The sequence below is a fragment of the Hemicordylus capensis genome, chromosome 5 (assembly GCF_027244095.1).
Source record: "Hemicordylus capensis ecotype Gifberg chromosome 5, rHemCap1.1.pri, whole genome shotgun sequence".
Taxonomy (NCBI): domain Eukaryota; kingdom Metazoa; phylum Chordata; class Lepidosauria; order Squamata; family Cordylidae; genus Hemicordylus; species Hemicordylus capensis.
Window position 1 is genome coordinate 221,407,940 of NC_069661.1, and position 25,446 is coordinate 221,433,385.

Below are 25,446 nucleotides of genomic sequence, written 5' to 3' on the forward strand. Positions count from 1 at the left end.
ACACCCCTTCCCTGCAGTCTGTGCAAAATGCAATGGAAGCTTGCAAGAGGGCAATGACAAAGATATGGGTGTAAAACAAGGTTTCCTCCGCCCCCACCTATGCAAATAAGGAACAAGCAGTTGAGCAAACACAATTTAACATGAACAAGGGTCCTGACAAGTCCCAGATGCCAGCTTGCAATGGCGCCTGGAAATTTAAGTGCAGCACCTGAGTCAGGAGAAGGATGAATGCAACCAGGAGGAGGAGTGAGCAAGTAACCTGGTCACGTAGGCCCATTGCTTGCAATAGTGAGACAGATGTGAGGAGGAGTAAGCAAGCCAGGTGGGGGCAAGCAAGGCAGAGTCTATCCCTCCATGGAGTGGAAGGGATTAAGCCCATCTCCCCATGGAGAGAGGGAATAGCTGGGGGCAAATGATGAGTCAGACCTCCCCACTATGGAACACAGAGTAGGCTGATCCCTACATTTTCGGACTGGCTCCTACAGCCAAAGAAAATGTGTTGAGACCTGTACTAACACAACACAACCATAACTATGCATAGCAATGCACTGGAAATAGAAACCACACTTTTCCAAATCTGCTCGTGAACGGGGTCCCATGTCTCTAGGGTGTTTTATCATCACTTATAGAGATGGCTTGCCTCTTCAGTCCTTTTGCCATCTCTTACTAAAAACTTCTCCATCCCTACAGGGACACTCGATTTCAGTTTCTTGGTTTCTCCCTTTCTCTCTGCTTATGACACACTGGAATGTAGGACACAGCAAATTGCTTAGCCACATGGAAAATATATCATGCAATTGAAGGCCACAGCCTTCTGGCTGAAAAAGACCTGTATGTTTAATACGACTACTATGAATATTTATATACTGCTCTTCAACCAAAGTTCTCAAAGTGGTTTACATAGAAAAATAAATAATACATAAATGAGATGTCCCCATGTCCCCAAAGGACTCACAACCTAAAAAAGAAAGATAGACACCAGCAACAGTCACTGTAGGGATGGTCTACTGGGGGTGGATAGGGTCAGTTGCTCTCCCCCTGCTAAATATATTATTTAATAATAATTTTAAAACCCATATTTCTCAAATTTTTGTACAAAGATCAAATTCTGCATCCACAAAAGTTGAATCCTGCAATTTTTATACATTAAGCAAATATTTATATTCTCTGGCACTGTTCATTGAATGATTTGAATCTATTACAGCAGGGGCTGCTACTCACTCTTTGCGCTGCTCAGCCAGTGAGCTGCCTCGGGTCAGTGCAAACATATCAAACTCTTCTTCCAGTTTCCCAGAATGGTCCAGCGACTGCAGCCCTGCACTCACGCTGCCGGAACCCAGATCTGCACAGGGTAAGAGACAGGAGTGGCGTAAGACACAATGCCCATTAAGGACAACCAATCATATGCCAAGATGTTGGTCTGAAAGTTTGACAGGAAGCGCAAAACGACGATAAAAACAACTATATGAAGGGTCAGATATACCACGCTGCCCACCCATCCAAATGTTGCTGTGATAATGAGGCTGTTGCCAAGAGGAAGGCTAAGGCAGCCAGGCCTGCTCTTGTGTGCTCATGAGAAGCAGCAGGAGGCAAGGGGCTGCCAACGCTGTGGCAAACCTGCCTGCAGCTTAAATGGGGCTAAGGGAGCAAGCCTTCCCTTAGCCCCATTTTTAAAAAATTGTCTGCCAGCCCTGGCTGCTTGCAGACTGCGGGGTGCCTGGCCAGTGCCGGGGGATACCCATAATACACTGCGCACTCAGGCAGTGCATTATGGGAGTCCCGGGGGTGGGGTGAACAACGGGTTCCAGTCCCTGACCGTCCACGCTGCTGGAGGTAGTGGAGGATCATCGGGGTACACGATCTTCTGCGGGGAAGGGAAGGTAACGAAACCTTCCTCCCCACCGCCTGCCAAGCCCTTCTCACAAGGGCTCGATAAGTGATGAGAAGTACCCCAAACTGCATATATTTGCTGCTTCGGTGTGCTTGATTCTGCTACCTCCAATTCAAATTTGAACCACCTAGAGATCTTTTTGTTAGGCAGTACAGAAATGCAAGTGAGCATGAGTTGTCCTCTTTGCTAAGCAAGGTCTGCTTTGATTTGCATTTTGGGTGACTACTGGTGAGTGCTGTAAGAAATTCCCCTTTGGACAGGGCTGTACAACTTTGGACCTCCAGCTGTTTTTGGACTACAACCCCCATAATTCCCATCAGTGGCCAACAGTCGGGGATTATGGAAGTTGCAATCCACCACCTGCAAAAGGGCGGGAAAGACTCTGGCCTGAAACCTTGGAAAGTTGCTGCCAGTTAATGTAGACAATACAGTACTTTGCAAGGTGGACCAATGATCTGACTCGGGATAAGGTAGATTCCTATGTTCCAAGCAAGGACTGAGGAAACGGAGGGAGAGGTAGACTGCAGGTTTAATGGCTGGAAAACTGAGCCATGGGGCTGCACAAACAAGGAGCACAACTGGGTTACTCACTCATTCCTGCAAGCTGTGATGAGAGGGTGTTGGTGGCTTCAGGCTCCTTCCCCACTGGAGCAGCACGAAGCTCCACGTCAGGCACGTTGCTTGCATTTTCTGCACTGCTCGGTTGCTTTCAAGAGACATAACATTTACTTGCCATTCTTGCACTGTTCTCAACAGTCACAGTGTTTCTGCCCAGATGTGGTTCTGTTTAGGAGATCATGTGTGTTGTATGGATGGTGAAATCTAAAATGCCATCCATTAAATACAAGCCTTTTAAAAGCATGCACCATAAACTAAAGTTCTGCTATGTATAAGAGACCCAGCCAGTGAGCTTGACCACCCAGGGTCGATTTTTGGTGGCCCTCACTATTTACTGGAAGGCCAAGAGCACTATGGGCACAATCCAGAGAGCGCCAGGCCATCTTCAGTTCCACTGCAATCAAGGAAACTTGAATGCCTAACTGTGTGCTTCAGTCCCCATGATTCAATGGGATCCAAACACAGAAACTTGCATCTTATGTAACTTTACCCTGGTAACTTTACCCCTGCTAACTGGGCAAAGAGGTGCCTTTTTAATTTGGTGATTTTTATTTAGCAGGGGGAGATTAACTGGCCCTATCCAGCCCCAGCACAGCACCCCTCCAGTGACTGTTGCTGGTGTCTATCTTATGTTTCTTTTTAGATTGTGAGCCCTTTGGGGACAGGGAGCCATCTTATTCATTCATTCATTCATTCATTCATTCATTCATTCATTCTCTATGTAAACGGCTTTGGAAACTTTTGTTGGAAAGCAATATATAAATATTTGTTGTTGATGTTGTTGTTATGACTTCAGGTTTGCACATGTGGTTTCAACTTTGCTTTGCAAGGAGGATTGGCTTTAGCACATCCACCCCCAATTCCATCTAAATGACTCCAGACACATTTTCTCCTCTGCTTATGGATACTTACAGCCTGAGTACCAACTCAGATTAGGACTCAATAATCCTTTCAACTGAGCAGGATGAAAGGGACGAAGTATTTACCTGTTTGCAGCCACTCCAAGAATGCTAACCATAATGATATAAAGGCAAACTTAGCAAATGAACAACCGGAAAACAGGTGTGTACTTCTACACTAAGGTGGCATTGGGCAAGCAATGTATGAATCTCCAAGTCATATTTTGTGACCCCCGAGAAGTGAAAGATAGTGAAGATCTTTTAAAGCTGCTGTGAAATGCATGTTGCACAGTAGACTGTCATGGAAAGTGGACAGAACTGCAACATATATGGCAGATATGCAAATCGCCTAGCACAGAGTGCAGATGAAGGAAACATGGCCCATTGGCTGCTCGTGCAGGCCAGACCCCGATTTCATTAAAACAAGGCTCCCAGAATTTTCTTTTGTCTCCAGTCAAGACAACAACAGGATGGGTGAGATACAAGCTTCAATACACTGATATCAGTGAGATGCCAAAATGTATCTGGAGTTAGAAATTCAGATGTATGGTTATGGTATGTCCATAACGGAGTGATTTGATTTATGTCCCTCCTTGATATCCCCAATCCTCAGCTGCTATTTGATGTAATAATGGAAGATGCCTCTCTGAACGCAATATCAAATACTTGAATTTCCCACACAGAGGATTCTGAAGCGTCACAACAGCAGTTGTCTACAGCATCATATGAATCTGTACAAGCGATAAAACATTGTTAGCATGCTTTAAAGGAAAAGAGTGCTGAATCACCTTTGTGGACTGGCCAGATCGGAGCCGCTCAAACCTACGAGAAAGAGGGAGATGAGCGTCAGTGGGAGGCAACGGGCTGCTCTGTTTGTGCAAAGTGGAGGGGGAAAGCAGGGGACAAAAGGAAGGACTTAGGGATACCGTTCATGGCGCAGGAAAATGTTGTTGAGGTTGTCATTGACAATGAGAAGCTCCTCCGTTAGTTGTTCATTGAGGATACGGGGGATCAGCTCCAGCACACGCTGCTGCATCGATTTACACGTCCGGTTCAGTTCCTATTTGTGGCGAGAACGTAAATCATGACCAGTGAACCAAGGGAGCTCGGTTAAGAAGCAACAGCCAATAACTGGCCAGGACTAAAAATCCATTCTTACCACTCAGGTCACTGATACGATGAAGTTATTTTTGCTGCATTGCTTGCATCCCAGCAAGCCGCAATGTTTGCTGGAGTGTATCAAGTCAAGTCCCCGCTTACAGCAGCAATGGCAAACTTACATTCCAGCCAATTCCTACCTGGAGCAGGTCAATGTCGGAGGCTTCAGCCTGGCCCGGAACCAGTTCCGTCAGCATCTCAGACATCACTTTTACATTGCCATTCACCACTTCCAGCTCACTGCGTAGTTTCCCGATCTGAAATCACAAAGGCATGCATTAAGCTAAACTTTTCATTACCAGAGTAGGCGAGGGGAAAGGGGAAGTTAGAATTTCTGAACATCTGAACCTGCCTTGTACAGAATAAGACCACTGGTCCATCTAGCCCAGCACTATCTACTCTTGTCTCTCAGGGATCTCAGGAAGGAGTCTTATTCTACCCTGTTTCCCCAAAAGTAAGACCTACCCCGAAAGTAAGACCTAGCAGTAATTTCTGATGTACCGCTAATTGCCCTAGTGCATTTTTTGGGGCTAAAATTAATATAAGACACTGTCTTATTTTCGGGGAAACACGGTATGTGATATCTTCATTGGAGATGCTACGGATTGAACGCAAGACCTTACGTAGGCAAAGCCTGTGGTCACAAGGTTCTTGACTTTAAATACAATTACTTTCTAGGACGCCCTTTAACATCATATAGACTTATGAAACAGTGATAAACTTGCATTTCTCCTTCCCCTGCCGCCTCATATTAATACATCTTGTGTTTGTCCATTTTATTTGGCAGACATGATCAGCAATCATACGGATGGCTGCATTTCGGGCGGGGGGGAAACATAACTGATGGACAGAACATACAAGTCCAGGTTCTATGGCTGAACAGGCAACTGGAACTTTGTTCCAATGTTATGTTAATGCCAGTGCTCAAATTGCAGTGGGGGGTGGGAGAGAAAGGGCCACCTCCCTTAGGTTTTATTACAATTCCCTTAGCTACTGTTTTTAGAAGGGGGGGGAGCATGTTTGGCTAAAACAGGTGAATCGGAAAGTGGAGCTTGTGAATTTCATTAAAGGCCACCATATCTTTCCCTCCATATCCTGAATACAGTTTACATCACAGAAGGTGTACCACAGAGGCTAAGAGAAAGAGCCAGAAAGTTACCAGTTCAAATCTCTCATTTGCCATTAACTTGCTAGATGCCCTTAGGCAAGTCACTCTCTCTCAACCTAAGTCCTTCATCTGCAACATAAGGGTAATACTACTGACCTACCTTACAGGGTTATTCTAAGGATTACTGAGAAGTGCTTTGAACTCATGAAATGTGCTATATAAATGCTATGAAATAAGCAGGGTAGATTCGCTTGCCACCTCATTTATGTTTTGATGTGATAAATAACATAAGAAATACTAGCTGAGCCGGGCGCAGAGCATCTGCACCTCTAGATCGCCCACCACCACTCCCCCCGCCCTTGCCACTGCTTTTTTGCCCACCCGCTCACCATCTTCTTCCCCCGCCAGCCATCTTCTTCCCCCAACTGCCCCAGCCCTGCCGCCATTGTCTTCTTTGGCCTGCTGGCCAGCTGCCCACCACCATTCACCACAGTTTTCTTTGCCTGCTGGCCACTCAGCTACCACCACCACCATTTTCTCCCCTGTCCCTAACCGGGCAACTGCTCACAAACTCTTGCGAGAGCTGCAATGCATGGGATTAGCAACGGGTATGCCTTAGAGAAATATATATAAAGATAAAGATGTTGTGACCTCAATATGAAATCTGATACCTGTAAGGAGTTGGACTAGAAGATTTGTGTGGTCACTTCCAACTATAAATTACATGACCCTAGGATTTTATGGCCAGGCAAATGGGCAACATGTGCAGTTGCCAGTGAACTCTCTATACTACTAGAAAAAGCCACCTCGCAGAGAAAAATAATGGGTTTTGCAATGAATTCCCCAACAAACCTGTAAAGGATGGCTTCCTGCACTCATCCATGTGTTGTTGTTTTGATCTGCATGTTTATAGCATTAACATTTCTTTAAAAGCAACAACTGTAAAGTAACCTGGCTCATGCAGAAGGAGTGGTAATCTCTAGACAGTGGCTTATATACTGCACAGTCCGCATCATTCCAAGCAAGATGCATACAGAGACGTGAGTTTGGGGCGGTATACATTTGTGATAGATAAACAAACAAACAAACAAAACAAAACAAAAATAAACTAAATTAAAAGTGTGGGGACGCTGATTGCGGAGACAGGGCTCCTCTGTGCCCACTAAGCACTATGTCATCACTGTTCTGATGTCGCTTCCATTTGGAAGAACAGAAGATGCATTGGTACCAAGATGACACTGTGCTTAGAAGCCACAGAGGCACTCCACCTCTGCAACTGGAGCCCAAGTGCTTTTGCACAGAATGCTGCAGTTCATCCCGCTTAGAATAATGGGGGGGGGGGACTGCATGGTATGTAAGCCACTGAGACTAAACAAGCAACTACAAATACCAAGCTCCTATTTGGAAATATAATCTTTAGAACAGAGCACTGCTTGTAGAGCCTAGCCACAGAAGCAGTATTTATAAAGGGATGCGCAGGGGTGGGCATGGAGAAAAGTTGAGAGCAAGGCACCATGGGAAAGCAAAATGACTGAAAGCACAGGGCCAGGGATCTACCCATCTATATCCCATTCTATCATATGTTCCCACCTCCATGGCCTGTCTGGCACTACATCACATACCTTTTCCAGGCACATAGGACCACTCTGACAGTGCTCCCTTGGACACACTGCCATTTGGAGATTGTAGAACTTGCAAACATAAGTTTTCCTTGAGTGAGACAATCTCTTTTATAAGTAGGGCGTCTAGTGGTTGCTAGAATATAGAAAGTTTCAGGCAGGGTGTACTCCAAGAACAGCACTAGGCTCACGTTGCTTTTACCTGCTCTGATGTTGGTGTGATGGGGGCATCTGTGGAGGCTCCTGGAACACCTGGCAGGGACACAGGATGCAGAATAGACTCGATTGTCTGAGGGGAGTCTGCTGCTGGCGAGTTCAGTCCTGACGGGGAGTCTGTGCTATATACAGTCTAGAAAGGAATCCACAGTAAAAGAGAAGTTATTCTGTTATAGGCAAGCCTGCACAAGAAATCTGTATGGATTCCCACTCAAAGAATTTATTCCATGCAGATTCTCTTTCTCTTATCCACTCTGGTCCTTGAGGTTCCTCTTTGTAATGAGCTATGTGTGCAACGTATAACCTCTCTTATGTTTTCTCGACAGAACCTTAACACTTTCCTATGGTTTCCAGATAGACAACACTCACTCCTGCTTATTCCAACCAGAAGTCCTGGTATGCTGGACGTAACCAGGGTCATGCATGTTTCACGTCTCTGCATGTGTTGTGAGGAACCTGGAAAATTGGGAATCGCTCTTCAGTTCAAAAGCCAAACAGTATGATGCTAGTCCTTGTATATATAGAGAAAAGGTTGGACCTACACAGGCAGTTTCTGTTCAGAAGTCAAAGTAAGTCTTGGGCAAGGCTCATAATCATTACAAAGTGAGACTCCAAAGCTCCAAATAGCTCCTATGCTCTGTTCAAGCATGGGAATAAAGAGTTACAAAAATCTATGTTTCATCTGAAAAGACAGTTTATGGATATTGACCTACAAGCCTTTTCTCCATTCAGCCTAATGAACTTTCCAACCTAAGGCTTATTTCTTAAGAGAAAGACATATCAAGTCTGGATTTGTATAAAACACAGCAAACTGAGCAGTATTTTAATTTAAACTAATACTATACATTTAATCCAAGATAAATTTAAATCTTTCCAAGAATCCATATCTCACTACATTATGAAATAGTGCACAGGAGGAGGAAAAAAGAAGTATGCCATCTTTGAAATCAACAGCAGTTTATATACCATTGTTGATAATATGCATAATTTGCATACTTTACCTTGATAATAGAATTCCACGCCCCAAACTAATTTTTATTTTGGTGTTCCAAAAATCTCTGGCCCTTTGTCTTCCCTAGTATGCCCTTTCAAAAAACAGATTTTAAGAAGATCTGTGCACAGGAGGTGGCATTAACCTTACCCTCTGTGGTGTATGGATGGGTGACAGCATATCCAGATCAGTCATGGGAAATTCCAGGCCTTTTCTTCTCAAGTCCTCATAAACAGCTACGACCCCCGTCAGGTCTGGTGTACTGCGGAATGCATCTGCCCAGGACTGGAAAGACAGGAAAAGGTACCATCTCAGAATATTATAATTCACATTGTTCTATATCTAATGAAAAGAAATAACCAGGACTGTGTAAATGCCATGATTCCATAAGAGTGCAGAGAGAGCACAGAATTCAGGTGCAGAATTAAATGTCCCAGATCTCTCTCTCTCTCTTTTAAAAACAAGTTTCTACCCCTTCAAGCAGTGAAGATATGCTTAGAAAACTGAATACAATGCCAGCTAACATCTCAAGTGCCAGAGGGATGGCTGAACAAGATTTTCATTCGTTGGATGTAGGGCTTTAGTGGCCTAGATCAGAGGTTCCAAACCTGCTGGTGTTGCTGAACTGCAAGTCTCATCATCCTCAACCACAATTTACTGTGGCTGGGAATGATGGGAGGTGGAGTTCACCAACATCTGGAGGACCACAGTGTGGGAACCCTTGTCCTAGATAATGCCTTGCTCCTCCCCATGCCCAACAGTATCAGAATAAATTAAATGCAATAAGAGAAATGATAGGATAGAGTCAATTTGCATAATATATATAGGTTGCAGAATTCAGCTTCTCTTGGCAGATTATTTGGATTGCATCAGTGTTCCCTCTAAGGCGTGCCCGCTCACAAGTTTTTGAATGTCTGTTCAGTTAATTTTAGATCCCGCTCAGGTTGAATCAGGAAGGCCCCATTCTGAATGCATGTGTGCACACACTGCCTTGATACTGCCACCCAGAACAAAACTCATTCCGCACACAGATTAAAAAAATTAGAGAGAACACTGGATTGCATAGAAGTAGAACTTTTAATTTCAAGTATGGCAGACACTTAACCCTGAAAATAACTTGAGCTTCAGCCATAGCCCTTTGTGGTCAGAATTTAATTCTCATCGGCCACTCTAGCACACAGCACAGGTGGGAGTACTCCGAGAAACAACCACAAGATGAAACTTTGAAACATCCGAACTTCATTTGACTTTCCTTGCTCCTCCTTGTCCAGCTCTTTGCCAATAAAGGAAGACCTAGATCTCCTGGATAGGCACTTGCATGTGCAGCTCATTTCATGCACACTTACCTGTATGAGGGTCAGCACCTTGTCATGAACAATGGCAGGTGGGTTGTTTTTGGGGAGAATGATTCGCACCAGCACACCTTCTACAAAGTCCTGGCTAGCCACCAGCACATGGAAGCGGTGCCCACAGTTTTTGACACAAGTTTCAAGGACCTGTAGAGTCAAATAAAAGGTTAGGGATGGTGCTTCTCTGTCCCACTCTGCTTGCTTTCCCTCTAGCCTAGGGAAATTAGCAATTTAGATGTATACACATGCCACATGGAGACTTTCCACTCAGAAAAATCCAAGGCTGCAGGCACTGGCTTACATACAGCACAGCGCACTGCTTCTGCAGCAGTTGAGAAATTGCCCCCACTGTTATGGGGCTGGGGGCTGCTGCAAGCCCACTAAGCCATACCATATTTACCCAAATAGAAGGCGACTCGGAATTTAAGAATTCATTAAAAGATAGAGATTAAATACAGGTTACACCTGTATTTCCCCCAAAAGAAAGAAACCTGCCCCCAATATTTAATAGGAAAGAACTGGGGGGAAACCTCATCTTGGATTCGGATAAATATGGTACGTTTTTGCCCCAGTTTAGCTCCTGCCACTTAGTGCACATGCGGCAGCCTCTATCCTTGCTAACAGTGGGGATGAGCACTCAGATGCTGTGGGAGCCACAAGGGTGCATGGCCCTTCCACTGGTGGCATGCTATTTATTTTATTTTATTTCTATACCGCCCTTCCAAAAATGGCTCAGGGCGGTTTACAAAGAGAAATAACAAATCAATAAGATGGATCCTTGTCCCCAAAGGGCTCACAATATAAAAAGAAACATAAGATAGACACCAGCAACAGTCACTGGAGGTCCTGTGCTGGGGATGGATAGGGCCAGTTACTCTCCCCCTGCTAAATAAAGAGAATAACCACATTAAAAGGTGCCTCTTTGCCAGGTTAGCAGGGATAACAGCTATGCTGTATGCAAACCGGCAAATTCTTCTTTATTTCATTTTCTGCCAACTAAACATTAATGGCATACCTGTTACAGTATTTTGGTGCTTTCCCACTACTTAATCCAAGACTTAACATTCCAGCTCTGAGGTTTATTTAATATTTACAGGCTGCTTCTAGCCTCCAAAGCAGCTTTCAGTTAGAAATACATAACAACCACAAGACCAAGAAAACAAGAAACAACAGTAAGCCCATACTAGCAGGGCCGGCGCGTCCATTAAGGCGAACTAGGCAGTTGCCTAGAGCGCCAAAATGGAGGGGGCGCTGGCGCCAAAAAGTCCCCCCGCCGGGACAAAGCTCCTTCACACGCTCCGAAATGCTCGTTGCCCCTTCAGCGGCGCACGCCCTCCCCCATACCCCTGGGCCCTCTGCACGTGCTCAGAGGCACCCCTTCGCCCCGAAGGAGCCTTGCCCTCGGGATCTGGATCCGGGCACAAGAAGAGGCTGGCTGGGCCTCCCGTCCCGTCAGCCCAGCGCTGGGCGGGGGTGTGTCCTGTCGGGTGGGATGGGGAGGGCGCCACCTCTCCGCCTTGAAAAGCCCCTCCCTGGCCCCGCCGCTGCCAGAGCAGCTGCCGCGCGATGAAGCCGGGCCCGAGGAGCAGGGGGGTGCGCGGAGGCGGCGGCGGCAGGAGGCGCCTGGGACAGCCCCGCCAAGAGCGCCCCGCGGCGCAGTGAGCGGCAAGCCGAGGTGAGCGGGCTGGGAGGAGGCTGCTTGGCGAGAAGAGGGCGCGCCGGGGGAGCCCCATCGCGGAGCCCCCGGCCCACCGTGGTCCGCTCCCGGTCCAGGAGGCGGATCCGCCGCCGCGCGCTCTAAACTTCTTGGCGTTGGGGAGTCGTTCCGACTTCCCAGCGTGTGCAGAGGGCCTTCCCCGGCTCGGCTCGGCTCAGCTCCACTGCAGGCAGGCAGCCCTGCGCAGATAATAATAATTTTTAATTATTTTTAAAGCAGATAATAACCAAGCACTTCTGATATGAGAGCTGTGTTGCACTAGAAAAGCTTTAAAGAAAAATTAATAATATGGTACTAAAATCAGTCCACTTGGATATAATTCATGACCTTTATTTAGTGTTTGATAGTCATTGATTGATGACTCTCTCCCTCACTTCCTATCATCTATCTATCTCTTTCCTTCCTTCCTTCTCTCTCTCTCTCACTCGCTCTCCCTTACTCCTTCACTTCTTGTCTAGCTATCTGTCTATGTATCTATCTCTTTCCTTCCCCCTTCCTTCCTTCCTTTCTCTCTCTCTCTCTCCCTCACTCTCCCTCACTCCTTCTCTCTCTTTCCTTCCCTCTTCTCTGCCTTTCTTTTTCTCTCTCTCTCTCCCTCACTTCCTATCATCTATCTATCTATCTATCTATCTATCTATCTATCTATCTATCTATCTATCTATCTATCTCTTTCCTTCCTTCCCTCTTTCCTTCCTTCTCTCTCTCTCTCTCTCTCTCTCAAGCACTCGCTCTCCCTTACTTGTCGTCTATTTATCTGTCTATGTATCTATCTCTTTCCTTCCCCCTTCCTTCCTTCCTTCCTGGCTATAAATGTTTGCTTTAAGTGAAATGCAATTTGATGTTTCTTTACCTGACTTGGCTGCTGGCTTGTTGGAACACTGAGAAGGGGGTACAGAGGCTTATTGGAAAGTTGGTAGCCCTGGTGTGGTTTCTTGTGCTATCAAGTTGGTTTTGACTCCTGGCAACCACAGAACCCTGTGGTTTTCTTTGGTAGAATACAGGAGCGGTTTACCATTGCCTCCTCCCACACAGTATGAGATGATGCCTTTCAGCATCTTCCTATATCGCTGCTGCCCGATATAGGTGTTTCCATTCGAACCAGCAACCTTTTGCTCCCTAGGCAAGTTACTTCCCTGCTGTGCCATTAGGTGTGGCTTGTATTCCTTGTCAATCTAGGAGTAGGCAGTTGTGGGGTGTGTGTGTAGGATCTTGATTATGGAAGTTGGCTGAGTGTCAGGATGGGACAGGTGTCTTGTGTGTGTGCTGCAGTAGTATTTAGGAACATAGGAAGCTGCCATATACTGAGTCAGACCATTGGTCTATCTAGCTCAGTATTGTCTACCCAGTCTGGCAGTGGCTTCTCCAAGGTTGCAGGCAGGAGTCTCTTGCAGCCCTATCTTGGAGATGCTGCCATGGAGGGAACTTGGGACCTAGATGCTCTTCCCAGAGTGGCTCCATCTCCTGAGGGGAATATCTTCCAATGCTCACACTTCTAGTCTCCCATTCCAATGCAAACCAGGGTGGACCCTGCTTAGCTAAGGGGACCAGTCATGCTTGCTACCACAAGACCAGCTCTCCTCCTCCACAACATAGGAGTATATACTGCATGTTGGCATCTGATGTAGGAATCTGCTTATGGTGGGCAAACATGTGTTATGTATGCACAGTATGTTGGGGGTGTGGCGGGGGCGCCAGAAGGTGATCTCGCCTAGGGCGCAAAAAACCCTAGCACCGGCCCTGCATACTAGAGCAGTAGCAACAAACACTACACAACATAAAACCAGTCAGATGCAAACTTTATGTCAAGCCAGATGCCTGACATGTCTTAACATTCTGTCAAAAAACTGACAGAGGCGGGATGGGGGTGGGGCTAAGTGGACTTCCAATAGGGGTTCCCCAGCCTTGGGGCTGTCATCAGAACATGTCACCACCAATCACACTTCCAACCACAGCAGGACATGGAGCAAGGTCTCTGCTGATGATCTCAACGTGCAGACAGGCACATAAGGTTACACCTCTTGTCCAGAGACACCCCGGACACAGCCAATTTCTAGAATGTTCCAGTCCTTTACTCAATTACTGAAGTCAACTGAGTTGTGCTGTAATGACAGCTGGTCTCATCAGCTAAAAGGTGGTAAGAAATAGACATATGACTGGGGTGGGGGAAAATGATGGCTCTATGTTAACTGAAGAAGAATCAAAATAATGCACCAATATAGAAGCAACAGAAGCAGAAGCCTCAACGGTAAACTGAAATGTGTGGGTTTAAAAAATAAATAAATAGCAGTAGTAGTATTGATTTTATTTGCATTTAGTCCTCAGACCATAGCAAAACAGATGAAACAAAACAAAACAGATTATACAATCATACCAGCAAACAGCATGCAAACTAAAAAAAAACACCCACCACCCTAATAAAAATACAATAGTCTAAAATCCCATAAAAACCAATTACCTAACACATACAAAGAATATAAAATACAGGCCCTATTAAAACTGCAACTAAAAAGATTACAACTAAAATTCAGAAACCCCCCTGCCCCCATTTGATTTGTTGAAGACCCAATGAATTTCTTCTTCAGGGTAGTAATGGAGCAAAGCAGTCTTCTATATTGTCTCAGAGGAAGGGTCAAACCAGGCATTGCAAACACATTATTATGACCAGTGTACTTGTTTTTTATGCAGGAAATAGCAGCTGGACTGTCAGGGAGAGGGGCTTGCCTCTCCCACAATCCCAATTGTGCCTGCCCACATGGCTGCTAGCTGTCTCAGAAAAAGAGCTCCTGTTGACACCAAACAAAAAGCAGGTCTGTGTGTGTGTGTTTTCTGCACTGAAATCACGTAGGGGTTAAGCCCCCTTCCACATGATCCTGATCCGGCTGCTATTTACTGGATAAGAAGCAAGCATGTTATCCCCAATCATATGCTTAAAATAGTGTGTAGATCGATTCTTATTCTACTTTGAGGTAATAGAGAAGGTTCCTTTGCTCCGTCACTGCCCCAAATAGGAATGTGCACAGAACCAGTGGGGGCCGGTTCGAAGATGGGGGTAGGGTAACTTTAAGGGTGGGGGAGGGTGCCCCCCCATACGTGTTTTCCCTGCTGGCGCTCACCTAAAAAGCGCTCTGGCGGGGTGGCAGCATACCTCTCTGCTGCACCGTCCTCTCCTTGGACCGGAAGTAGACCGTGAGCATATCGGCATGCACACGTGCAATGTGCGTGCACATGTGCCCGACGTACACATGGACACGGGCTACTTCTGGTCACTTCTGGTCCGAGGAGAGGATGGGGCGGCAGGGAGGTACACTGCTGCCCTGCCGGACCACTTTTAAAGCGAGCGTCGGCAGGGGAAACAGGAGGCCTGTAAAATTCTCTTATATTTAGCAGGGGGAGAGCAACTGGCCCTATCCAGCCCCAGCACAGCATCCCTCCAGCAGCTGTTGCTGGTGTATACTTTAGGTTTCTTTGTAGACTGTGAGCCCTTTGCGGTCAGGGGACCATCTTATTTATGTATTATTTATTTTTCTATGTAAACCTCTTTGAGAACTTTGGTTGAAGAGCAGTTTATAAATATTTGTTGTAGTAGTAGTAAAAGGGCCCCTGAACAGGTTCGTGCACATCCCTACCCCTGAAGACTAGTCTGCTTGAAATGTGTTGGGCCTTCAGTGAACTATATTTCAACCTATCATTAAGGTTTCCTCGTTTATTGAGAAAGGGGCCAGACTACTCACTGTCAAAGCCAGCATCACTTCATGGAAGTTCTTATTCCCAACGATCCTTTTCTTTATGGCTCGGAAGGCATCTTTGGGCCTGAGGGCCAGAGAAGCACAATTAGAAAAGTGATCGCACTGGCAAAACATATAGCTGCAGTTTGCCAATACAAGCAGTAAGGCTCGGCCGGCTTTATTCCTCAGACCTTGCCATTTTGAAATCACACAACCAACCAAGTAAGCTAAGCTATAGCTTCCCTTGATGCTAATAGCGACTGTTTTTAAAATCCACATATTTCATTTGCTTGAGTGAGAGAAGTGTATGTATTAACAGAGCTAAGGAGTGCAAAGAGCAAGATAGGCATACAGTGAGATGCAGGACATGTGCAAGAAAAGGTGCTATTTCTAACTACAACTGGGCAAAATCCAAGGGTGGTGGTTGGTTTGAAGTGAGAGGGAAGATTTGTATCCACAGTCTGCCAGAAGGGGACAGCAGCTGAGCAAAGACAAAGCAGCCGACTCACAGGAGAATATCTTGTTTTCAAACAGAAAAGATATTCTGCATCTCGAAATAAGTTCCACTGCTTTCTCTATAGGTGGTGTATGTGCTACCTGTTGCCAGGAGTCTCAGAGCATAGTCTAAGGGCACATGATCAAGCTACCTTGCTTCAGCTAAGGAGGTCTTGATGTGGTCAGTACCTAGATAGGAGACCCCTGTATGCCACCTTTGGGGCTATAGCTCAGTGGCAGAGCGTACGACAGTTTCAGTTCCTGGCATCTCCAGGTAGGCCTATGAAAGACTCCTGCCTGAAACCCTGGAGAAGCTGCTGCTAGCATGTGTTGACAAAACTGAGCCAGATGGACCAATGGTCTGCCTTGCTATAAGGGGGAGAGGGAGAGTTTTGCTGCAGAGCTAAGCCAGGTACACACTGGGACAGAGACACAGGACTGGAACGGGGCAGGGCTATCATTTCGATATCAAATATTGTTGACTGAAACAGATGACTCCACTTCAGAGTTCACGAGAATGAGAAGTACTAGGAGGCTTCCCTCAGAGTGCATGTATTAGTAGCAGTCACATAACTGCTGCTTTGCATTTCACAGAGCACCACTCCTGTTACATGCTGTTATTACACATAACTGAGGTCACCAGCAAACCCACCATGGGTTATTTATAGGGTCCAGAATGAATGGGTTTGGCATTCCTCCGATTTCTGGGTTGTCTCAGTGTTGTGTTGTCAATGTCTCTTTCCCTCTCCTTAGGTGTATAGGATGGTGGTGACGGGGGGGGGGGAGGGGGGATTGAGGCGGAAGCTTTACACTTCCCTATTGCATCTCTCTGATTTTACAGTATTATCAATATACCTGAAAGAAGAACCCTAGCACAAATGGGATAATATCAGAGCACTGAATGGGTCAGCTGAGATTTTCCAGTCTCTTAAACGCCTGAAGCAAGCGAGCTAGCTTTAAAGAAGGAATATTCCGCAACAAGCTGCCTTTCATGAGAAAGGGGCAAGAACAATCTTGAATTAAAACATTTTAGAGAAGGGACAACAGCCTGAGTTTATCCCCATGCAACCAATTATGGGTAGCAGCTAATGGTGTATTTGGCAAATGGTGCAGCATGTTACAAGCAATATATTCCTCCGCTGAAAGTGTCAAGGGACACAGGCTTTGGCTTTTAAGTTCAATAACTCACAATGACTCCCTGGAGAACTTTTCCCCCTATACTTGATATACAGAGTGTGCCTGCATTTGGGAAGACCCAAGCACAGCAGACCTGTACAAAATGCATTAGTGAGCACGTAGATAACTTCATCTGCCCTTCTAATACTATCAGCAAACGTACCCTTCCTCTGTCTCATTAATGATGTCGCAGATCTCCATGTTGAGAGCCCAGTCTTCGCTCTGCAGGGAACCATCAGTAGCTTTCTCTGGGGGAAGAAGAAAGAAAGAAAAATAACCCACAAGCACGACAAGATTTCTAGATGCGTTTTTGAAGCATGAAAGACTGCTACAAAATAACTCTCCTAACCTCACATCCCAACAGAGAGGGGAAAAATGAGGGGTGGTTGGTTTTTTTTTTTACATCTTCTGTCAAACAGACAAAAAGAACCTCCATGTGATCAGAAGCAGCTCATGACACCATGACACTGATGGCAGTGCATGGCACACAATATTCAATAAGAGCTAACACCCAGAGATGAGGGTTTTCTGGAAAAAAAATTCTGGAAATTTCCCCCTTGCAGCTTTTTTCTCATTTGCATAAAATATACATTATTTTTCTTCAGAAAATTTTACTATGCAATTTTCCCTGAGGCCCTAAGATTGTGGTCTGATTTTGCAAACTATGTTACCCATTTATTTAGTAAACAAACAAACAAACAAACAAACAAACAAACAAACCCCCACCATACTGATTTCCCACACTGTAACTCAAAAGCTTTTCAAGTAACCAAGTAGTTGAACTGAAATATTTTATTGGCAGGAGGGGAGAACACTTAATGTGATTTAGAAGTCATACTGAAACAAATTCAAAGCTTTAAGAAAAAAGAAATTATTTTTATTGAAATACTCAAAATATATGTACTCTCTCACACACTTTGTAGGGATAATCACTTGAAAAACATTAACTGCAACTTTGAAATGGCCAAACATGCCTAATACTGCACTGGCACCCATTCACTGTTACTAATAGATGTTATTTAACAAAGACTAACATCTACACCACCACTCTATGGGCAGAGCAGTGAAAGTTCCAGCTGTGTTGTTGCCCTGTGAGTGAAGGAAGGGGCGATTTTCACCGACCTCACTGTTTCCCACCAAAATATGTCCAGGAGGGTCACACAGCTCTCAGGAACGTACTCTGGTGATGCACAATGGGCGTCAGATGAAAAAAAAGATCAGCAAGAATCACTCCTTTCCTTGCTCAAGTGACAGTACGGCATTAGTCAGGAATGCATACTGCTGCACATGTGCAGTGCTAGTCTGGATGTTAGCCAATTAATGCTTAGAAATGGATATGGTAAGTTGTTAAAACAGTACCCCTCATTTCTGCTAACATCCTCAGTCAAGGTGCAGAGTTTTCCTGGTAGCCTCCTGCAAATCAGCACTAATCAGAAGTCTTTGACTATGGTAACTGTAAATTGTATACTGCCCTGAGATTTTATAAAGGGATGTATAAAAATATGATATAGAAAATAGAGAAATAAAAAATAAACTGCAGCAATTCCGGTTGCAACAGCTGCTACCATCAGCCAGAGAGCCCCATTTCACCTCCCACTCGAGGCCACTGCTAGACCACTCACTACCCTCCAGGAGTTCAAGGATTCTTCTTCTTCTTTTATCTGTTTAATTTGATTCCCACATCAAAGTGGCTTACAGTAAAACAAAGACACAAGATCACAATAAGACAGTACCATAAAATGCAAATAAAATTATGGGATGGTTAGCAAGGGCCAATCCAGTCCTCCACTGAATGTGTCCCCATTTCAGTTAGCAGTTCCTGCATTTGACATGACATTACTCTTGGCAGTGCTGTACAAGCTGTTATTAGCAGAGTTACCAAGTGTCTCCACCCTGTAATCAGCTCAGCCTCAAACCCTTGTGCCAAAGTGAACTGAAAAAGGCCAGGCGAGAGCACTGCTAGGCTGCAAAGGGAAAACTGATACCAGACCAGCAGCAGGGACAACTGGGAGTGGACAAAACGAAAGACTAAAAGGATAGAGGAGGCCAACTCAATCTACTGTTCATGGGAACATTTGCAAAAACTAAATGGAGTAAGTCAAAGGCTTTGTTCAGAAGTACACAATAGGGTTGCCATGTTTTTCCTGGCAGTGCTCCTGTGCCTTTGCCGGATGATAATGAGCAGAACTTCGACGTTTCAAGCCTTTCTCATCAATGCATCACAAGGAAAAGCTCTCTCACTGAAATGGGCTTGTTGTTGCTTCAATCTACTAGCCACCTCCTACTCACTATTTGAAAGAACATCCAAATGTGTCAATCCCCAAGAGATGGCAAAGCCTGAATGTATTTGGTACCAAAGAGATTTGGCAACAGTAGACCTGGGAGGGTGGTCTTGCTCTGTGAAAAGACCATTGTTCTTACTGCCTACCTATTTCTTTTAATCGGATAATAAACCTGTGTTAGTGAAGTGTGCTACTCTTCATTTTGGGTCTGCCTTAGTCACATGCTTTTGGAGGCCTAGGACTGCTCAGCCCTTCTAGGGAGGGGTTTGCCACCCCACCCCCGAAAGATGGCCTTTGGCCATTGTGGCTGGGGATTATGGGAGTTGAAGTCCAACAACATCTGGGGAACCAACCAAGTGTGAGAATCCCAGCGGCAACTGTTTTTTAAAGCCCTGATGCTAAATTCTGGCTTTGCTGCAGTCCCGCAAAGAAGTATTATGACTCCAGGCCATAGCTCCTACTAGACCCAGATGGGGAGGGAGGAGTTCACTGGGGTGAATCCTTGATTGTAAGGGATTCATACTAGGCTGCCACCATCCACTTTATTTTGATGTGGGAAACCCCACTCTCAATATAAGATTTCTAGGGTGGGTGGGGTGGGAAGAGCAAAACCCTCCCGAGAAGGGCTGAACAGTCCTAGGCCTCCAAAGGCATTTGACTAAGGCAGACCCCATGGGTAAAGGCCATTGTGCCCGGAGATTATGGGAGTGGAAGTCCAAAAACATCTGGGAACCCAAGTGTGAGAACCCCTGAGTTACCACATTTATGCCCAATAGGGACAAATGCTGTAATGCTGCTTGTGCAGCAGCTGGTTTTTAAAAGCACTGGGACCATCTTCGGACTTTGATGCAGCCCTGCAATGGAGCCCTATGGCTCTGTGAGTATATGCACCACATCAGCCATTTTTAGCCTACTTTCCAGTAGGCTTATGAGATCACCCGACATTCTGGGTGTGTGCCCCGCCTCAATCAACTTTGCAAGACCTGGACCAATATGAACCAAATCAGGTATAGATATAGGGACACATAGGGACACCTCAGTGGCATAGTTTGTGATGATGTCATCCAACCCAATCCAAGATGGCAGACGTGTAGACAGTTGAGGCGCAAGTGGGCTAACTTGTGAACCGTCTAACTGATTTGAACCAAATTTGCTACAGCTCTAGGGACACATAGGGATGCCCAAATGGCGTGGTGTGTGATGATGTCATCCACTCCAATTCAAGATGGCAGCCATGTGAACATCTGAGATGCAAGTGGGCTAACTTGTGGACTGTCTAACTGATTCAAGATGGCAGAAACATTAACTTTTTGAGGCGTAAGTGAGCTAACTTGTGAACCACTTAATCGATTTGAACCAAATTTGCTACAGCTTTAGGGACACATAGGGACACCTCAACAGTGAAGACTGTGACAATGTCATCCACTCCAATTCAAGATGGTGGACATATAAACTTTTGAGGTGCAAGTTCACTAACTTGTGGACAGTCTAACCAATTTGATCCAAATTTACTACAGCTGTATGGACACATAAAAATGTCCCAATGGTGTTGTTTGTGATGATGTCACCCACCCCATTCAAGATGGTGGACGTGTGAACTTTTGAGTCACAAGTGAACTAACTTGAAGACTGTCTAACTGATTTGAACAAATTTGGTACAGTTGTAGTGAGTGACACACAGGGGCACCTCAATGGTGTCGTTTGTAATGTCATACACCCCAATCCTAGATGGCGGACACATGAACACTTGAGGTGCAAGAAATCTAACTTGTGGACCTAGACTGGAACAAAATTTAGTCCAGTTGTAAAGGTAAAGTGTGCCGTCAAGTCGATTTCTACTCCTGGCACCCACAGAGCCCTGTGGTTTTCTTTGGTAGAATACAGAGGGGGTTCACCATTGCCTCCTCCCACGAAGAATGAGATTATGCCTTTTAGCTTCTTCCTATATCACTGCTGCCCAATATAGGTGTTTTCCATAGTCTGGGAAACATACCAATGGGGCTTCAAAACAGCAACCTTCTGCTTGTTAGTCAGGTATTTCCCCACTGACAGTGAAAGGAAAGTAGGCTGATTCGTTCTTTCTAGGACAACTTGTATTTATTGCTGACATGTTTATCCTGCCCTTCTTCCACAGACCTAAAGGTGATATATGTCTGCATATGTCCTGTCCACATTTTGTCCTCCTAACTGCTGAGAAACACTCAGTGAAAGTCACTCACTGAGCTTTACTAGAGAACAGCGAATGAATTTAGCTCCCCTCAAGTCTGTGCAACAGTGTCAACTACACTGTGCCGACTATCTTATCAAGCTAAAGAACGGCAGAAAAACATTCACCCTGTGCTCAAGCCAAAAGAACTCCCAGTTATTAAGTCATACTTTTCAAGGATGAACTCTGGCACTGAACAGGTTCTTCTGAGACAAAGCTTTGGCTCAAACTAAACCTCACTCAAGTCCCCAGCCTGTAAAAAAGAAGGCAGCTATTCATTCACACTCCATTTTCCTCAGTCTGAGTTTTACAGCAACTTTGCTAACCTATGCCCCAATGCAAAAAAGAACTCTTGTGTAGGTCCCAAAATATTTACTTTGCATAAAGGAATGCAAAGAAGCTGCACACACTCCTCCGGCTGCCTGGAGAGAGGCCTACTAAGACAAAGAAAATTCTAAGGAGTTATATCCTGCCAAATGGCTACAACACAAGGCAAAGGCTATTAACCCACCAACAGGGAACCCAGTTTCACCAGCCAACAGCAATTTTAAAAGGTGTGTGTGTGTGTGTGGGGGGGGAATCCTAGTACTTCAATGCACATAAACTACAACCAGAAAGCAACTCCTTGGCAGAGGTGCACCTAGGTAATTTTAGAGTCTGGACCTAAAGGTCTTTGGAGCCCACCCCTGCAAGTCAAGCATCATTTTTAAACACTTAGGTTCTTGAGGGCACAAACCACACCATTCAGAACAGAGTAAAGAGGATGGGGGGGCAGGGGTGTGTGGAGGCCCTGGACTTCGGCCCCCAAGTCCAGGGGTAAGAGCACCTCTGCTCCTTGGAGCACGTGGTGAGAGAGGAGTTCAAGAAGGAAAGAAACCCAAGGACAAGGCTCAACAGTATAAATGCAGGGCTGGGGATTTCCTTTTCTCCAAGGGACAGGATAGAAAATCCAGACTCCTATCTCAGAATAAGATTGGCATATCTGCATCCTGCAAATTGATTGCTACACACAGATTTTTTTTTTTTACAGTATTGAGACTATTTTAATGAAAGCCAAGATTCAGTCTAAAGATGTGACTACACACAGCTCTACATATGGATGTGACAGGTGTAGTTTTACAGCCAGTGGCTAAGAATCTCCATTTCAAATCACGCCTGAATTGTGAACTCTCTAAAGTGACTTCGACAAGCCAGTATCTATTAGCCTCAGTTTACAATATTTACAACAGAAGTGGATCATAATATTGGGCTACTCTGCAGGGCTATTGTAATAATTCTTGAGATAATGTATGTTATCTCAAGCACACTGAATTCAAGTGCTCTGTGTTCCATGTTGATATTAATATTTATATTTAATATTTAAATGCCACACTTTTCAACAAAAAGTTCTCAAAAGAATAAGAAAATGGTTCCCTGTCACAAAGTGCTTACAATCTAAGAAGAAGAAATGTAGACACCAGCAAGAGCCACTGGAGAGAAGATATGCTGGACTCAGTAGGGGCAGTTATTCTCCTTTCACCAAATACACTTTAAAAATATGCTTCTTTACAGATGCAGAGTATTTAGCATTTAGTCTGCTGTTGATCCTTTTTTATAGTCTGTTTCTGTTTTTATTTTTGAATTGTAACTTCAAGGTTTTCACTTTATTGTTTTATTTTTATCGTTAGTTACCCTGAGAGTTACTGAACAGAAAGGAGGGATATCAAATTTAGTAAATAAATAAAACATTCAGTTCTGGGAGGAGTTAAATGCAGTAGAGCAAAAGAGGATCTGTACATGAAGATGCGGGACAATGGATTTTGAGAGGCTGGGCAGCAAGCTACTAGGGCTGGAGTTTGTAGATGAAAGGATGGAACCTGTGCCATGGTTGGTGCTGAGAAGTACAACCTGGGACAGAGTCCGGCTGCCAGCCTGGGAAGAGGATCGCCATCAGATTTCTGCCATCAAAGCAGCCATTCTTTCCTTCCCTGGTGGGCTGGGGACACGGTTAGGAGTCTTGTATCCTTGTATTTTCAATACAAGGAAACACAAGACAATTTCAATACAAGACAAGAAGTCTTGTATTTTCTGAAACACAACGGCATCATATCCCAATGGGTGATGTAGGCTTGCCATCCCATGAAACTCTTTAATTTAAAATATTATTTAATTTAAATACTGCTTTTCAAAAGTTCTCAGAACTTTTACATAACAGAAGAGAGATTAGGAGTGATATATAATTTCTCTCTCTCTCACGCACACGCGCGCGCACACACAGAGAAATCTCATAGCTCTCATTTTCCTTTGGTTGTGGGGATGGACAGATGAAAATTAAAGGATGGAAAAAAAGGAGGGACCACTGGGAGGGACCCTAAAAATAAATGATTGTCTCAATGAATCCCTACCCCAACCGTGGAGAATCCGGTAAAGAAGTGGAGCGCACTGAAGCTGAGAGTGCATTATTGAATGGGGATGTTGAATTGCCCCATATCTGAGCATTCAGATTTACTGAGGCAATTGCTCTCCCTCCCCCCACTGGAAGTTGAAGAACATGTGGTGTAGTGGTTAGAGTGCTGGACTAGGACCGGGGAGACTCGAGTTCAAATCTTCATTCAGCCATGATACTTGCGGGGTGACTCTGGGCCAGTCACTTCTCTCTCAGCCTAACCTACTTCACAGGGTTGTTGTGAGGAGAAACTTAACTATGTACACTGCTCTGGGCTCCTTGGAGGAAGAACGGAATATAATTGTTCAAACAAACCCCAAGCAAGTAGCACCAGTCTGATTCTAGCCTATTCTACAGGCCTTTTGGACATTGTGATTGAGCATTTTAAAGAGCACCCTTTTATTTCACATACATCCAGGCTGAACACTTCAAAGGGCTAGAAATTTTACCTCTGCCTAACCCCCCAAATAATGCTCTTACTCTCCTAAATCCATGGAACAGATTGTGAATTAGTGATGCTTAGTATATGCCCCTGCCCCCCACTTTAATATGAATAAAGGAACTTCTGGACTTTACTCCTTTGATGGTTCCCCCCCCCCGCCCCATCACCAGAAATACAAAGGCTATTCATTGGTCACATGAAAGATCTGGACGCTGGGCTCAGTTTCGGAAGCTGTAATTAGAACCATCCACCCCTCCTGAAATCTAACCCAGGCCAACAACATGGCTTCCACACAGAAGGGTGACTCAGAAGGCACAGCAGCACCAATCTCACTCAGCAACAAGTGTTCCAGATTATAACTACTGGTCCGTGGACCAGAGACTAAATTCATCTGGCAATTTGAACATTGCTCCACTTGACAACATGTGTGGAGCGTCTCTGGCAAACTTCAAAGGCAGTTCAGAAGGGTGTTCGTCTGCCTCCAGGGTGTGGTGGTGATACTGGCAGTTTGGCACATAGCACTGAAGCATTATGTTTTACAGGCTGGTCAGGTTATTTCAGAATTTGAGGGGTTCTGGTAAACTCTGACACTAAATTGTTTACCCATGGGCCTCAAAAGGAAAGTGACAAGAAAGATTTCAGCCAATATTTTGAGTATCTTAAGCACTAGAGTAGTCCAAGTACAAAAAAAAATCTCCTTTCCTTCCTTTCCTTTCCTCTCCAGCAGGGACTGAGCATCAGAGACTAGAACATTCTATTAATGCCCAGTGCATTACTTAAATGTTGCAGCTTTAAAATATGGATTTTAAATAGCACTTTAACTCTATCTGTCCACTGTGAAAGGGTGTTCAGTTCCGATGAGATGGATGTTAATTTATGTGCTTGAATTAAGCAAATGCCTTTAAATTGCTTCCTCAAATCATAGAATATTTTATTAAACTGGCACTCATTTCAAAAATATTACATATATTGAAACACTGTATTTCAGTTTACTTTGACTTTACTCATTTTTTAAATTATTAATCATCAAAACTACGTGGCAATAGTTCTAATTAGTGAGGCTGCTTCAAATTAGTTTTTAATAGGAAGGTCTTTGCATATATGGGGCTAGCGATCTCCCAATAAGCTT

General features: G+C 44.8%; 1 protein-coding gene across 2 annotated transcripts in view; it reads right to left on the minus strand.

Annotated features, from left to right (window-relative positions):
* The window catches only part of TOM1 (target of myb1 membrane trafficking protein), a 48,018-nt gene that overhangs the window by 21,040 nt on the left and 1,532 nt on the right, over positions 1-25,446 (minus strand). For both annotated transcript variants that reach the window (XM_053257698.1, XM_053257699.1), the window contains exons 2-11: positions 17,126-17,210; positions 15,298-15,376; positions 9,847-9,996; positions 8,651-8,785; positions 7,496-7,642; positions 4,707-4,823; positions 4,335-4,468; positions 4,197-4,230; positions 2,483-2,597; positions 1,222-1,342 (exon numbers count right to left, since the gene is read on the minus strand). In XM_053257698.1, the coding sequence (XP_053113673.1) occupies positions 1,222-1,342; positions 2,483-2,597; positions 4,197-4,230; positions 4,335-4,468; positions 4,707-4,823; positions 7,496-7,642; positions 8,651-8,785; positions 9,847-9,996; positions 15,298-15,376; positions 17,126-17,210 (1,117 nt within the window). The remainder of the gene's footprint in view (positions 1-1,221; positions 1,343-2,482; positions 2,598-4,196; positions 4,231-4,334; positions 4,469-4,706; positions 4,824-7,495; positions 7,643-8,650; positions 8,786-9,846; positions 9,997-15,297; positions 15,377-17,125; positions 17,211-25,446) is intronic.